Below are 16110 nucleotides of genomic sequence, written 5' to 3'. Positions count from 1 at the left end.
GATCAGTCCTGCCTAAGACGGCCACCTGTCTTATACGGCCACTTTTCTCCTTGACAATGGGTGGCCGTCTTACACAGGTTTGACTGTACTTTCCATCCACGCTGGTGTCTCACTCTCAGCATTCGGTTACTCATCAATGTCGACCCTGTTGTCTCTCAGGCTCAGGGAAGGTTGGTCTATGTCCTCAGCTGGTAATTTTTGTTCTAGTCTTTTTCTTCCACCATTGATCCCTCTAAGTTTACAACGACGACACAGAAACTTGTATGGTCGTTTTCGTGCAATGTTTATCTCCGCACAGTTCAAGATTTTTCGTGCATGATATTCTAGAACTCAGTTCAAACCGCTGTTATGCTTTTTGTATTCACAACCGAATTCTAAAATATGTACTTAGAATAAGTTAGAACGGAAGTTTTCCGTAACTGTTTTGCATTCACGGTATAACCCTATTCAGATACTTGTTGGGGACTTCAAGGCTTGCCCAAACTAGGGCGTCTCGTGTGGGAGGGTTTTTGGCTGGTCAGTGAGTGGAGACAATGGCTTGTGGGGATCTGTTTACCTTTGGGTTACGATCGCTGGGTCAGACTTTCGTATACTGCCAATATTGAAAAAGCCTTCCCTCAGCGATGGATATTGTTTCGAAAAACCACTTGGTTTCTCCGACTCTACGCAGCCATGCCGAGGGCGAAAGCAGAAGAGTTGGCAGGCGGCGGCGAGAATGAATCCGAATACGTGGCGTCCCGCACAATACGTTTGTCACCGTAAAACGAAAAGATGGATGGTGTTTTCTGTATGAGTTTTTTTGTTGTTTTTTTGCGCTGTCACCCTTGTCTTGTCAAGACTATTTTTTTTTTTATGTGCAACAGGTTCTCAACGATCGGCCTGTCGGGAAAAATTCGGACTTTTCAGGAATTGGATTTCCAGATTTATCCGGAAATTCGGAAGCTCTTTCCCAGCTCTCGTTGAGGGCCGTATGACGCGGGGGGAGGGGGGGGGGGAACGATCCCCATTTCGACCCCATGAGAGTGGGCTTTGGCCGAAATCTTCTGTATTTGACCAGTTCTTGCTGTAAAAGGGAGTTTATTCATAAAATAATGATTAACTTGAATTTGAACTTAGTTAAACATGTTTTAAACTGCACGTGCACGTGCGCAGTAATCTAGTTGAATATATCACGACGACATATCATTCTCAGCTAAATAATAATGGAAATAGACATATTACTTGTAACTTATTTACATCAATGATCAAGTCCGAACTGCTTTTGAATCGCCATTTCGCGAAATTAGAGATCACAATCTTCAAAATGATGTATAACATGACTGATTTCTGAGCGTGTGGAAAGTGGAAAGCTTTATGCCCATGCCCATTTCATAAAAACGACGTTTTTTTATGGCAAAAATTGCGGGGTTTTTTCACTTAGAGTTAGAAGAAAGGGGGTGACATCTTTGTGAGTGTTTATGAACATGTTCTGCTATTGACAGGGACATAAGACCTTCATTTTAGGAAAGTAGACATTTCAAAGTATTTGAATCCGTTAACAGCCCAATTTTGATCTGAGACTCAAAAATGACGTCTTTTATTGACCATGGCTTTCCCCGCATCATGCCTTAAACAGCCAATCTTCGGATAGGTGTACACGCGCCCAAATTAGTTAATTTTTGTGGTTATTATTTTATCCGTGCTGTTCTAATTTTGATTTCATTCCGTTGTGAAACCTTTATTTTTCACGATTTAATACACTGGGTGACTACAAATGATGTTCTGAATGCTTAAAACAGAGCACAAGAAATTCTTGTGCTTTAGAAGAAGTTACCTCTATCAATATATTGCTATATATAGGTCGTCACAGAGAGTGGAAAGCTTGGAAATTAATGGCAACTTTTTGGGCAACCTTTGTCACTTTTTGTGGCAACTTTTGGACAAAAAATGGCAACAAACACAGATGCTAGAATTATGCAAAAAGAAAGATCGAGTTTTGCTATTATGCGGGGTGCATAAAACCACGAGGACAGCCAAACCCGCAGTCTCACCAAAGACCGTAGGAGAATCTTTAGTCTCACGATTACAGGTTCAATACCCTAACCACTAGATCACTGACGCCACCTCTGATGGTTCTGACGTAGCACGATTACAGGTCCAATACCCTAACCACTAGATCACTGACGCCACCTCTGATGGTTCTGACGTAGCAAGCCTACAGTGTAGCCTCTCTGTAGCCACATTTGAACTTTGATATAACGACATCCTCTGTGTATAGCGACATGATGCCCAGGTCCTGATTTGTTCCTAATCTCTATCCTTGATATAACGACATCCTCTGTGTATAGCGCTGTCCCCGTGGTTTTATACATCCGGCATAATGTAACAAAATTTGATCATTTTTTGGCATAATTTCTGATTATTTTCCTTTATCATTCTTAGTTAAAATTAACAGAATCGCATAATTTCACATTTTTGGGCTCAGTTTGCGTAATTTCAGAATTGTTTTGCATAAAACGCCGGGGACAGGTAGCGGAATCTTTGGTCTCACGATTACAGGTGCGGTACCCTAACCACTAGACCACTAACGCCACCTCTGACGTAGCACGATTACAGGTGCGGTACCCTAACCACTAGACCACTAACGCCACCTCTGACGTAGCACGATTACAGGTGCGGTACCCTAACCACTAGACCACTAACGCCACCTCTAACGTAGCACGATTACAGGTGCGGTACCCTAACCACTAGTCCACTGACGCCACCTCTGATGGTTCTGACGTAGCACGATTACAGGTGCGGTACCCTAACCTCTAGACCACTGACGCCACCTCTGATGGTTCTGACGTAGCACGATTACAGGTGCGGTACCCTAACCACTAGTCCACTGACGCCACCTCTGATGGTTCTGACGTAGCACGATTACAGGTCCGATACCCTAACCACTAGACCACTGACGCCACCTCTGATGGTTCTGACGTAGCAAGCCTACAGTGTAGCCTCTCTGTAGCCACATTTGAACTTTGATATAACGACATCCTCTGTGTATAGCGACATGGTGCCCAGGTCCTGATTTTTTCCTAATTTCTATCCTTGATATAACGACATCCTCTGTGTATACTATAGCGCTGTCCCCGTGGTTGTATACACCCGGCATAATTTAGCAAAATTTGATCTTTTTTTTTTTTAGCATAATTTCTGATTATTTTCCTTTATCATTCTTGGTTAAAATTAACAGAATCGCATAATTTCACATTTTTGGGCTCAGTTTGCGTAATTTCAGAATGTTTCTTGCTTATTAAAACGACGGGGACAGGTAGGGGAATCTTTGGTCTCACGATTACAGGTCCGGTACCTTAACCACTAGACCACTGACGCCACCTCTGATGGTTCTGACGTAGCAGGATTACAGGTGCGGTACCCTAACCACTAGACCACTGACGCCACCTCTGATGGTTCTGACGTAGCAGGATTACAGGTGCGGTACCCTAACCACTAGACCACTGACGCCACCTCTGATGGTTCTGACGTAGCAGGATTACAGGTGCAGTACCCTAACCACTAGTCCACTAACGCCACCTCTGATGGTTCTGACGTAGCAGGATTACAGGTGCAGTACCCTAACCACTAGTCCACTAACGCCACCTCTGATGGTTCTGACGTAGCAGGATTACAGCGCAGCCTCTCTATTTAACGACTGTTGAGTAAAGTCAAAGACATCCTCTGTATACTACTAGTACTAGTAAAGCGACATGGGGCCCAGGTCCTGATATTTTCCCTTATATTATCGGGCCTATATATAATAGAGCTATACCTGTCCCCGTGGTTTTATGCACCCCGCATAATTTAGCAAACTTTAATCTTTTTTTTTTTTTTTTTGGGGGGGGGGGGCATAATTTTTGATTATTTTCCTTTATAATTCTTTGTTAAAATAAACAGAACCGCATAATTGTACGTTTTTGGCTCAATTTGAATAATTTCATAATTTGTTTTCCATAAAACCGCGGGGATCGGGATAGTCTATAACGACCTCTGATATATATTTATTATAACGACCTCCTCGTATAGCGACACGGTGCCCAGCTCCCGACTTTTTCCTTTATGATACACGATGTACATGTAATAATAATAATAATAATAATAATAATAATAATAATAGATAGCATTTGTATAGCGCACCGCTCAACAGCTGGCTCTATGTGCTTTACACTATATTATTACCCCAGCAGACCATAGAACACTCCGAAACATTCTCAGCTTCCCGGGAAGCATACAGTGCAAGCAGCTGATTTAGCGCTCAAACACTAACAAACTGACAAGATCTTCCGCTGTCTATAGCCGGGTACCCATTCCCACCTGGGTGAAGTGAGGAAAATTCGTGTAAAGTAAAGTGCCTTTCCCAAGGACACAACGTCGGGCCCCTGACGGGATTCGAACCCACGACCTTACGGTTGCGAGTCCGTGAGCCTAACCACTAGGCCACCGACGCCAAGTGTAACAGTAACAGTAGCTGTAGGTGGCCTTTCCACTATAACGACAACTCTATTATAATTTTAACGATTTTTTCTGGTCCCGACAATGTCGTTATAGAGAGGCTGCACTGTAGAAACAAGTAGATGGGTACTGTACTGGAATAGGATGGAGTGCATTTTTTTGTGTATTTTTGCTATTGTCATAAAATTACACATACTATACCGTGTGGGTGGTTGGCGGGTGCTCTGGTGTGGTTTGCTCCTTCTTTCCTATCAAACATATATCGTCCTTATCTCCCGTTCTTCTTTTTTATGTTTGTTACTCTCTTGTAACTCCTCTAATCCTCTGGCGCTCATATGACCTTATGCAGTTGCGAGCGCCGTAAAACTTCTACTAAAACTAAACTAAAAAACCATACTATAAGTACATTGTAGCAAGGTTTACTCCACTAGTCAAAATGCCCCCCAAAAACTGAGAGACACAGACACAGCTTTATATAGACCCCAGACCCTTTGCTCCCAGAAGCCCTGAATCTCAAGACAATGTGAGAACTGCTCATGGAGTGTTTACACTGAAAGGGAAACAACTGGTAATATAATGGACAAGCAACTATGGTGGATTATGGATTATGTCCCATATCATTACATACATGATGTATGACGTACTGAGCTGGGCGCTCTGGTGTCGTTTGCTCCCTCTTTCCATCACTATCAAGCAAAATAATTAATTCATAATTTATTATATATAATCATTAAAATGATCCATCCTCCTTATTTCGCCTCCTGCTTTACTTGTCTGTTTTTGTTACTCTCTTGTTGTAACACTTTTAATCTTTGGCACAAAAATACCTAATTGTGTTGTAAGTAAGCGCCATAAAACCTATACGTGGGTGGTTGGCGGGTGCTCTGGTGTGGTTTGCTTCTTCTTTCCTACTATAAAAGACAATTATAACCTACGTGGGTGGTTGGCGGGTGCTCTGGTGTGGTTTGCTTCTTCTTTCCTACTATAAAACATAATTATCTATCGTCCTCATCTCCCCTTCTTCTTTTTTATGTTTGTTACTCTCTTGTAACACCTCTAATCTTCTGGCGCTCATATGACCTTATGCAGTTGCGAGCGCTGTAAAACCTCTACTAAAACTAAACTGTCACACTTTTAATCTTTGGCACTATACGACCTAATTGTGTTGTAAGCGCCATAAAAAACCTATACTAAAACAACAAACAAATGAAGTAGGCCTACATGTAAATCACATCAGCTTCTTCGCTCTCGATAAACAACGTTTTCCCTTCCTGCTTTTCCTATGGTACAGTACATGTACAATTAATGTAGGCTATAGCTCAGGCCCAGATTCTCATCTGGGACAAAATTTAGAGAATATTTGTGAGGCAGCGTGGTGGAATCAGGCTCTTGTCAAAATACTCAAAGTGAAGAAACTTGCATTTTTCCGTAGGTTTATGAATCTTTATCAAATTTTTGTTTTTTGGCTCAATACCTTTCATGCCTATTAAAAAACTGATCTCTGTGGAAACTTTTCTTAAAAACGTTGATAAAAGGCACAAAAAATGTAAATTTTCAATTACCACGGACTCTTAATCTAAGGAAATAAATAATCTTTGGCGGCCATTTTCTCACTAATTAATTTACCTCTGAAAACAGGTGACCTCCACCTCCTTCTTTCGCAAATATCTCGACTTGTATTTTAAGATAAACGGATATTTTTTTCACCAAAATAAAGACAATTGAACAAGCTATACTTTAAAATGATACCAAAAACTCTACCACCCCAAAATTTGACGAGAGCCTGATTGCACCAAGCTGTCTCACATTTAGATATCTAGATCTAGTTGAGAACTAATCCTTATCTGGGACATAATTTTGACATATTTAGTGGAGAGTTAGTCATTTTAAACTGGTACATGTACAATTACAATTCATCATGAATGCATAGATATCGGAAACTAATTTTAATTCTTATCTGGGCCAGTATACTGGGTGATTAATAAAGAATGCCAAAATCACCCAGCGACACTTCAAAAACAGAAAACTCTAGCTTGGACACTTGTTGTATATCTCAAGTTTTTATTTCATGTTTTACAAATGCTCAAAGTGGCCACCACCGGCAGAATGGACAAAATCATGCTGTAAACGTATACATGATGTACGGGTATAAATTATAGACTGAGAATTCCTCAACACACGCCTCAGAATATCCAAGGCCACCCTGTTGATTGTTGCTGCTGTTATTCATTCTCTCCTAACTCTAGTGGAAGGTTGCATCAGAACTACTGTACACTTGTCATCTTGTAACATTTGTAGGCTGACAGCATGAAGGAATAGAAGCACAATGACCATCTAGTAGTAGTAGGCCCTACAAGGCACACAGTATGGAAATATGTCTGATCTAATCTATTGCTCCTTATCCAAGCTGGACCAACTAATTTCACGACTAAAGGTTGATCCTTCTAATTTCAATTGTAACAACAAGAACAGTAATGAGTAAATAGGTAAGGAAACATTCAACCAGACACAAAATGCTGAAATAAAAGATTTATGTAGCTGCATCACAGTCACAGCACACACAGCATAAAACATGAATAAACGTACGACGTATTTCTGAATAAATACAAGCAAAGATATTTCAGTTTTTTAAATTTAATTTATACATCGCATCACATGAGCTTCATTGCATCACCGAGTCAGAACCTTGATTCTAGGGATGAGTTCTGGAGTCTTATCTTAAAAGACAGTATGTCCAGTTTTGGACCAAACAGATTTATTATAGATTCCACCTGATACTGATAGTTTACATTAGTTAAAAACACAGCGCACATTTCTGCTTCAGTCTGGTATGGTATATCAGAGATACCTGAATAAATAAAGCGGGAAAAGAGTCAAGCTATTCATAGTAACTCGCTGATGAGAGGTGAAGAAGCGGTTTTTTTCCGCTCTTCTGAACATTTTACGAAACTGGAATATACTGTCTTTCAAAATAAAACTCCAGAGTCATCAAGGACATCACTCTCAGGGGTCAGAGTGAACACTATACGCAAATATATATACATGGTAACAAATCTTTGAGTTTGACTTTTAAACAAAAAATAGTTCAGTTTTACCAGTAGTTTTTTTTAACGGAACCCCCTTCCCTTTTGTTTTCCATGAAAAAATAAACCAATATCTTCAATAGCAGTGGAGATATTTTGGATTGAAGGAAGTGGGAGTCACTTGGTTTCCAAGGTAAAATTAGCGAGAAAATGTCCACCAAAGTTTGGGGACTTCCAAAGCTGGAGAGTGCAGTGAAACTGTAAATTAACATATATATATTTAATCAACGTTTTTCGGTGAAATCTACTCAGGAATTTTTTTTTAAACGGACATAAAAGGAGTTGAGTCAAAAAACAAAAATTCAATAAAAACTGCCACGAGGGGAAAAAAATGCAACGTCGGGGGCTCTCGTGGCCTAGAGGTTAAGGTGTTGGCCTCTCATTCTAAAGGTCCCGGGTTCGAATCCGGGTAGCGACCGAAAAATTTTCTTCTCTAAAAGTGTCTCCTTTCACCTCCTTTCCTGCTGTCCAGATATAATCTGTTGTCTGCTTTCGTTTCCACTTTCTGCCCACACCCCCTCACCTCCTTTGCCCCCTCTCTTGGGCTCCTGACTCTTTCTGCAGCCTTTCTACTGCTACTTCTTGGCTCCTTCTAACTGCTGTCTTTCAGCCACACCCCTGATCTTCTGGTAGGAAAGATCTACACCTAGCCTTCTCGGACAAGGGCGAAAAAGATCGATAAGAGTAGGCTTCGGCCGCCACCCGGGCAAAATTCAAAATTTCCTACCAACTGAAAATATTAGTTGTGTCCCGCGCGCTCATATGACCTTATGCAGTTGCGAGCGCCGTAAAGTCACTTACCAAACAAACAAACAAGAAAAATGCTGTTTTCTTCAATGTCATTATTTTGACAAGTGCCTGGTGACACCACAATGCCTCACATATAATCCACACCAAACATTCTCCACATCAATGTAATGATAGGCCTACAATGAAAAGTTTTGAATAAATTACAAACACCATGACAGACGGTGGGCCGGGGGAACAGACGGTGGGCCGGGGGAACAGACGGTGGGCCCGGGGAACAGACGTCAACTCTGGGGAGTTCTAGAGGAATATGCTGTCCCCGTTGTTTTAGGCACACAAAAATTTTTGAAATTATGCAAACTGAGCCCAAAAAGGTGAAATTATGCGATTCTGTTCATTCTAACAAAGAATGATACAGGAAAATAATCAGAAAGTATGCAAAAAATGATCAAATTTTGTTAAATTATGCGAGGTGCATAAAACCACGGGGACAGAATAAGGTGTAACAGTCAGGACAATTGCACAATTGCTGAAGGCAGGACGTCAAGGCACTTTATCTCCACCATGTCAAAAACAAGTTATGAAGGTCAGCAGAAACCCAGGGAAACTCAGCATCCTTATTGACGGACCACACCTCCCACACGTATAGGAATTTAAATATTTGGGAGGCATTTTCACACTAGACGGGCCCATAGACAAATAAATAGAAACGAGAACAGTGGAGACAAATGCAGTGACCTACCAGCTAGCACCCCCGCTCAGTCACAAGAACATCCCAGTCAAAGTGAGAGCCCAGCTTATCAATAGTATTCTCCTACCACAACCCCAAATAACCGGCACCAAACATGGTCAGTAAATAAATCACAAGAAAGAAAAATCAATGCATGCGAAATCAGGAGTCTCTGCAAAACCGCCAAGATTCTGGCTTCAAATCAAGAGGAAGACCAAGAAAGACCTGGCTAGAAGATGGGATAAACGGTTTTAAAAAGTGCGGGAACAACGTAACATTTATCATATATCTTTATCACAGACGCCACACACCTAGCACAGGACCCAAACCTGCACCTCCCCTCACCATCCTAAAAATACCAGAGGAAGAAATAACAGTACTGATCAAGAGAAAAAAGTAAAATAAGAGGAAAATATTCCGATCCCATTGCAATCCCAAAATTTCAACATAGAACTCTCATACAATAACATAACACATACCTTGCCTTTTGAAGTAATATTGCGGAAACGACAAAAAAAGCGGAAATCCGCGGAAAATTATCAGCACTGAAATAAATAGATATCTAAAAGTAAAGTAAAGTATGCATACCAGCTGTTGAAATAATTAAAACATCTCTTCCAATAACCAACAGACGCAAGAATCAAGAAGGCACGGATTACAATCTTCAATCCTCAATCTATTCAATCTATCATCAAAAAGGCATGGGTTACAATCTTCAATCCTCAATCTATCCACCAGCTGGCAGTGAAAATTAACAGCACCATTGGTGTATCACTAGTATCAGCATGACACAATTGAAAACTCGTGAAATCTTTCACTACAACTGACAACATGTCAGTGCAATAGAATCAATTTGATCCCATTTCACGTAAGTTGGCTGTATTTCATTGAGGATTTTAGAGTAAACGGATTAATTAACCCTATCCGTACGTCGTGTTTTACTATTGTATCCATACGTGCTTTACTATCGTATTCATACGACGAGGGGAACTCTGTGCCACCACTTTCCAAAAAAGGAAATTTACTCGTTGATCCGATCTATACGCTTTGCATAGAGCAGTCTGTCAAAACGATTTTTTGAGAAATACGGAAAGTTTCAAAGAGATCTTCATACTAGAAGTATTCTAAAATGTGAAGAATACAACCCCGGGGGTACAATATGATCCCAGGACGTACGGATAGGGTTAAACAGGAAACAAAACAGGGTGTCATTCCGCTTTCAGTCTCTGTCCTTGACATGAGTTGCAATCTGACGTTCCACTGGACAGGCATCCGTTGGCTTTTGATAAATCGTTGTCTTCTTCTGTTCCCACCGCTGTTGCTGACACATCCTACAAGAGAAAAAGAAAAGAAAAGTTGATGAAAAGGAAAAAAAAATAACACAAGAAAAAACAGAAAAGAAATTTACAAATTGTGTAAAGAAGCTGTGAAATCAGGCGCTCGTCAATTTTTGGGCATAAGTGAGGCATCGTGGTGAAATCAGGCGCTCGTCAAAATAATGAAATCGAAGAAACAGGCATTTTCCTCCAATTTTTACTGAATTTTTTATTTCAGGCTCAACACTTTTCCTGCCCATTAAAAAAAATAACCCATTTCCACATGAATGTCGTAGAAAAAAGTTAATTGAAGGAACAAGATATGCAATTTTATCGTTGTCAAGGACTCTTCAAGCTAATGAAATTGTCAATCTTTGGCTGCTATTTTCTCGCTAATTTTACCACTGAAACCGGGCGACCCCTCCTTCTTCAACCGCATCTATCTTGACTTTTATTCAAGATACACGGGTATTTTTTTCATTAAAAGCAACACAAATTAACAAGCTTTAAGATGAAACCAATAACTCCAAATGCCCAAAAATTGACGAGCGCCTGATTCCACCGCGTCGTGTCACATATTATACAGTCAAACACAGGTAACTCGAATTTGTCGGGGATTGGAAATAGTGTTAGAGATTTTCGTAATTCATCCTGTCCTTGAAAGCCCCAAATACAACAACGAAAAAGAGAAAAAAATCAAGGGAAATAAAAAAGAAAATTTTAAAAATAAACATGGTCATCTCCCTTGATCAACGTGTTCACAGTGTGAAGGCAAGAAGAAGAATGAAAGTGGAAAGTAGAAAATCTCACGAGCGCACAGCTGACTCCTACGTCATTCCCTTCCTCTCATTTCATTGGCTCACAGAAAGTTACTTTAGTTTTAGTAAGAGTTTTACGGCACTTGCAACACAATAAGGTCATATAAGTACCGAAGATTAGAGCTCTTACAAGAGAGTATCAAACACAAAAAAGAAGATCTGCTTGCTTGGTCAAGGTCTCACAATTGTCACGGGAAGGTGTAGACACCTTCAAATGTCATAGGTGCGATGTCAAGGAATTATTTGTTTTCAATTGGGTAACAAAAAAAAACGGAGTAAAAGTTGAGTCCCCATCCACATTTCAAACATGCTTCTTAACCTAGATCTGAGATTACCGAAAATTGAAAAGGTAACATTGGAGTTAAGACATGGAGTGACATCAAACGACTAGCCCAGGATAGACAAAAGTGGAAAGTGTTTGTTCGTGGCCTATATCCTGATCCAGGGTGAGAAAGGCAAGGATGATGATCATTGGAGTTGGAGCTAAGTCCTACTTCAACAAGAAACAGATGAGACTCAATATGACATAGATGCACAAAGACATCGGGGGGGGCAAAAGTTATATATATATATATATATATATATATATATGTATATGTGTCACGACACGGAGGAATCAGGCGCTCGTCAATTTTTGTGCACGTTGAGTTATTGGTATCATCTTAAAGCTTGTTTTGTTCATTTATGATTTATCTTGCATTTGATGAAAAAAAATACCCATCTCTATCTTGAGCAGAAGTGAAGATATTTGTGATAGAAATAGGTAAGTTCACTTGGTTTCAACGGTAAAAATAACAAGAAAATAGTAGCCAACGTTTGGTAACTTTAATAGCTAAAGAGTCCATGAAAACTGAAAAAATTACAGATTTAATCAACGTTTTTCAATATAATTCACATGGGAATTATATTTTTATTTGGACATAAAAGGGTTGAACAAAATACCAAAAATGTGATTAAAATTGCAAAACTGGTGGGAAAATGATTGCTTCTCTAATTTTGTAATTTTGACGAGCGCCTGATTTCACCACGATGTCTCACATATATATAATAGTAATAATAGATAGCATTTGTATAGCGCAAATCCCCACTCAACAGCAAGCTCTATGCACTTCACAATATCTGCTATTACCCCAGCAGACCTGAGAGCATTCTAAAACAACCTCAACTTCCTGGGAAGCATACAGCGCAAGCAGCAGTTTATAGGCGCTGAAACACCTTAACCTCTAGGCCACTAGAGCCCCCCCCCCCCCCCCCTTGTTGTCTGTAACTCTTGTGGCAGAGACCACAATGTAATACTTTAGCCACAAGAGTTACAGACAACAATGGGGGGGATTTTGTGACCTAGAGGTTAAGGTGTTCGCCTCTCATTCAATAGGTCCCGGGTTTGAATCCCGATAGCGACGGAAAATTTTCTTCCTCAAAATGTTCTCCTTTCACATGGCTTTCCTGCCCTCACCCCCTTTCCCCCTCCTCTGGGCTCCTGACTCTTTCTACAGCCTTTCTACTGGCTCCTTCATACTCTGTCTTTCAGCCACACCAATTTCTTCTGGTAGGAAAGATCTAAACACTTTGCCTTCTCAGACAAGGGCAAAAAATATCGGAGGTCTCGTACGCAAGTTGAGCTCATTAACTAGATCTATAACTTATTCATGTCATGTGTTTGTAACACATTATCATTCTGAATAGAAAGATAAAGATAGAGCGTTGTTTTCAGACTTGACACCGCTTCCCTCGGTGGCAATTGAGGAAAGACTGTACTTTACCGGAACTCCGGGAACGTCGATAACCGCCGGTCGGAACTACTTTCGCTTTAGCGCCCCTGAGGCCTAGTGGTCCACTATTCTTCCTTTCCGAGCTCCCCTGCTCACTCTCCTACGTCCTCACCCTTCGACTGCGAACTAGCGACTAACGTCTCTTACCGGGTTCTTCAATCATCATGACCGTGCCCTTTGACCCACGACCCTGACACCTTGAGGCTAACTGGTCAATCTAATCACGTGGTCCACAATTTTTATTGGCTCGCAACTCTGCTCGTCTAGGCCTACTCCTGGTCCGGCAAAGTACAATGGAGGGCGAGAGATGCACACGAGAGCTCATTTGCATATTGCAACCCCCTCGGCCCTGCTCGCGACTTGACGAGTGCTGTGAAGCAAGGCTCGGCCTGTTCCAACTCTACTCTAATTTCCCCGATTGCCCACTTAGCTCCATGGTCCGCTCATGTTATTGTTTTGCATTTACGTGCGTGTGTTTTTAAATTATTGTTGCCAACCTGAAACCCCCCACTGTTGTTATAAATATATAGCGATATGTAAAAAAGATTATCCGCTCTTGTTAATGTTTTGCATTTGTACATGGTTTTCCTTATATATTATTGTTTCCTTGCCCCCCTGGACCCCCCCACTGTTGGTATGATATATATACACGGTGGGTCCACCAAAGTTAAATATGACCTTATGCAGTTGCGAGCGCTGTAAAACCCTCTACTATAAAAAAAAAAAAGTTAAATAGCCTACCCACCCTCAACCACCACCTGTCGCTCACCTCGCCTCGCCAGTCGCCGCTGGCTTGCGCTCTGCGGAACTACCCTTTGTCCGCACGTAGAGAACTAGGAGTGCCTAGTAGTTAGGCTAGGCGTGCGTAGTAATCACGGGCCCAGACCGGTTGTCCGGTAAAGTACAATCCAGCCGCAATTGACACTACTATATGTGAGGCATTGTGGTGGAATCAGGCTCTCGTCAGTTTTTGGTCATGTAGAGTTATTGGTATCATCTTAAAGCTTGTTCACTTGTCTTTATTTGGATGAAAAAAGTATCCATTTATCTTGAATACCAATCGAGATATTTGCTAAAGAAAGAGGTGGGGGTCACCTGTTTTCAGAGGTAAAATTAGTGAGAAAATGGCTTTCATTTTGTGTGTCTTTAATCAACGTTTTTCAGAAAAACCCACACAGAAATGAGTTCTTTAATGGGCATGAATGGTGTTGAGCCAAAAAACAAAAATTCATAAAAATTCATAAACCTGCGGAAAAATGGAAGTTTCTTCATTTTGATTATTTTGAAGAGAGCCTGATTCCACCACGCTGCCCCACATCATGTTCTACAATAAAAATGACTGTACTTTATTAGCCCCCAAAAACAGTGAACTGAATGATCTGCCTGTGGGTCTAAAAGTAAGAATTTACCTAATTTCATTCTTCGTTTTAGAACCCAAGCCATTTTTAGGAGGAGGAATTAAATCGAAGGGATCACAATTAAAATGGAAAAGGCTTGCCGTACTTAATGACGGCTAGACTGCTAGACTAGCCTGGTTAGCTAGCCGTACGGCTAGACAGCTGGGCTAGCCGTTCTTATTCTTAATATGACGACTAGACTGATCATAAAAAGGGCCTACTGAATTGTAAATAAATTTTTAGTTTGCAGTACTAAAGTATTTGTATTTGAGACGTAACCAGGTGCCTTAATAATGACAGTGCACGTATTTTAAACCTCCTGTTTTCTAAATTGTTCATAGGGCCTAAAATAAGTACGGCTAGACTTCTTGGCTAGCTGTACTGCTAGGCTAGCCGGCTAGACTGTCAGGCTAGCCGTACTTGATGGTTGAATTGTAAATGAAATTTTTAGTTTGCAAAGCCTAAAGTATTTGTATTTCAGACAAAACCAAAAAAAGGTGTCTTACTGACTTGCATTATTTAAACCTGAATAACTACTCTAGATCTAGATATCTAGATCTAATGAGACCTGTGTACTCAACAGGTTCGAGTCGATAGGGCCAAACCTAGATCTAGATCTGGGAGGACTTCCGTAACGAGCGACCACTATGAGACAGAACAGAATTGAGGGCTTGGGGTAGGGGTAGGGGTAAGGGTAGGGGTAGGGGTAGGGGTAGGGTTAGGGGTAGGGTTAGGAGTAGGGATAGGGGTAGGCTTAGGTTTAGGCCTCTTCTTTATTGTGTTTGATGGGGTGGTCGCTTGTTACGGAAGTCCTTCCCTAGATCTAGATCTAAGTCTAAGACAGTCTAAGTCTAAGTACGGCTAGACTCTCAGGCTAGCCGTACTTAAGTCAAGTACAGCTAGCCACTTCGAATTAAAATCTAGATCTTGATCATTACGATGATATGTAATTCTGTTACCTCCATCGATTTATCCACCGGTTTCTTTCTTTTCGGCATTGGGCAAACAAGATTGTTCTCAACATTCTTCACCATTTCCTCTGGCTTGCTCCAGATCTTCGACAGCCAAGGGCCGATGAACTTTTGGAATACCCAAATCAAAATGGGGATCAAGAAACATGGACAACACACCATGTTGTTGTTTTTTTTTCCTTATAATTCTGATTTACTTGAGAGGCAAAAAAAAGCCAAGCACAGGTTGTTTTACTGAACGACTTGTAAGCCTTTATAGTATAGGCAACGTCAACAGTCTGAGATGGGAGGAACAGTTCTGCGAGTCCAAAAGAGAAAGCGGAAGTTGACGACAACAATTAAATAGTCTTCCCAGATTAGACCTGCAGTTCATTTTATATTGAGGTGAAAATAATAAACAATTGAGGTCACCCTTGATTCATTAAGGCCTATCATTAAAAGACATGTTTTAAAAGTTATGGTCAAGATAATTTTGGAAAGCTTCAAAAGTTTCTCTATGATAAACTTTCGTCTAATAGTATGGCACTTGCGTATAAATTAAGGATGTGTAGTTTTTGGGGAGGCTAATTTTTTACCACAGAATTCTACACTTAATGCTCAATCTGGGAACATAGCTAATATGCAGTGTTTATGTTCGTTTTGGAACAAAGAAATATCAACTAAAGTGCTGTTTCTAGACGTCCATAAGAGAAAATCAGCGTACGCGCTAAAGGACACAGAGACGACAAAGATAGAAAGAAAGAGCGAGGGGTTGAGAAAGCAAGAGAGAGAGAGAGAGGGGGGGAGAGAGAAAGAGAGAGAGA

The 16110-nt window shown here is 40.8% G+C and overlaps 1 protein-coding gene across 1 annotated transcript; it reads right to left on the bottom strand.

Annotated features, from left to right (window-relative positions):
- Positions 1-10161: 10161 nt before the first annotated feature.
- LOC101854363 (UPF0729 protein C18orf32 homolog) lies at positions 10162-15640 on the bottom strand. The gene is made up of 2 exons (XM_005107576.3): positions 15296-15640; positions 10162-10364 (listed from the first exon to the last, which is right to left on the bottom strand). Exons 1-2 carry the CDS (start codon positions 15467-15469, stop codon positions 10242-10244), a joined length of 297 nt encoding a protein of 98 aa, XP_005107633.1. The 5' UTR covers positions 15470-15640; the 3' UTR covers positions 10162-10241.
- Positions 15641-16110: the final 470 nt, after the last annotated feature.

The sequence above is a fragment of the Aplysia californica genome, unplaced genomic scaffold (assembly GCF_000002075.1).
Source record: "Aplysia californica isolate F4 #8 unplaced genomic scaffold, AplCal3.0 scaffold00613, whole genome shotgun sequence".
NCBI lineage: Eukaryota > Metazoa > Mollusca > Gastropoda > Aplysiida > Aplysiidae > Aplysia > Aplysia californica.
The sequence above is the reverse complement of the archived record's forward strand: the minus strand, read 5'-3'. Positions and strand labels throughout refer to the sequence as shown.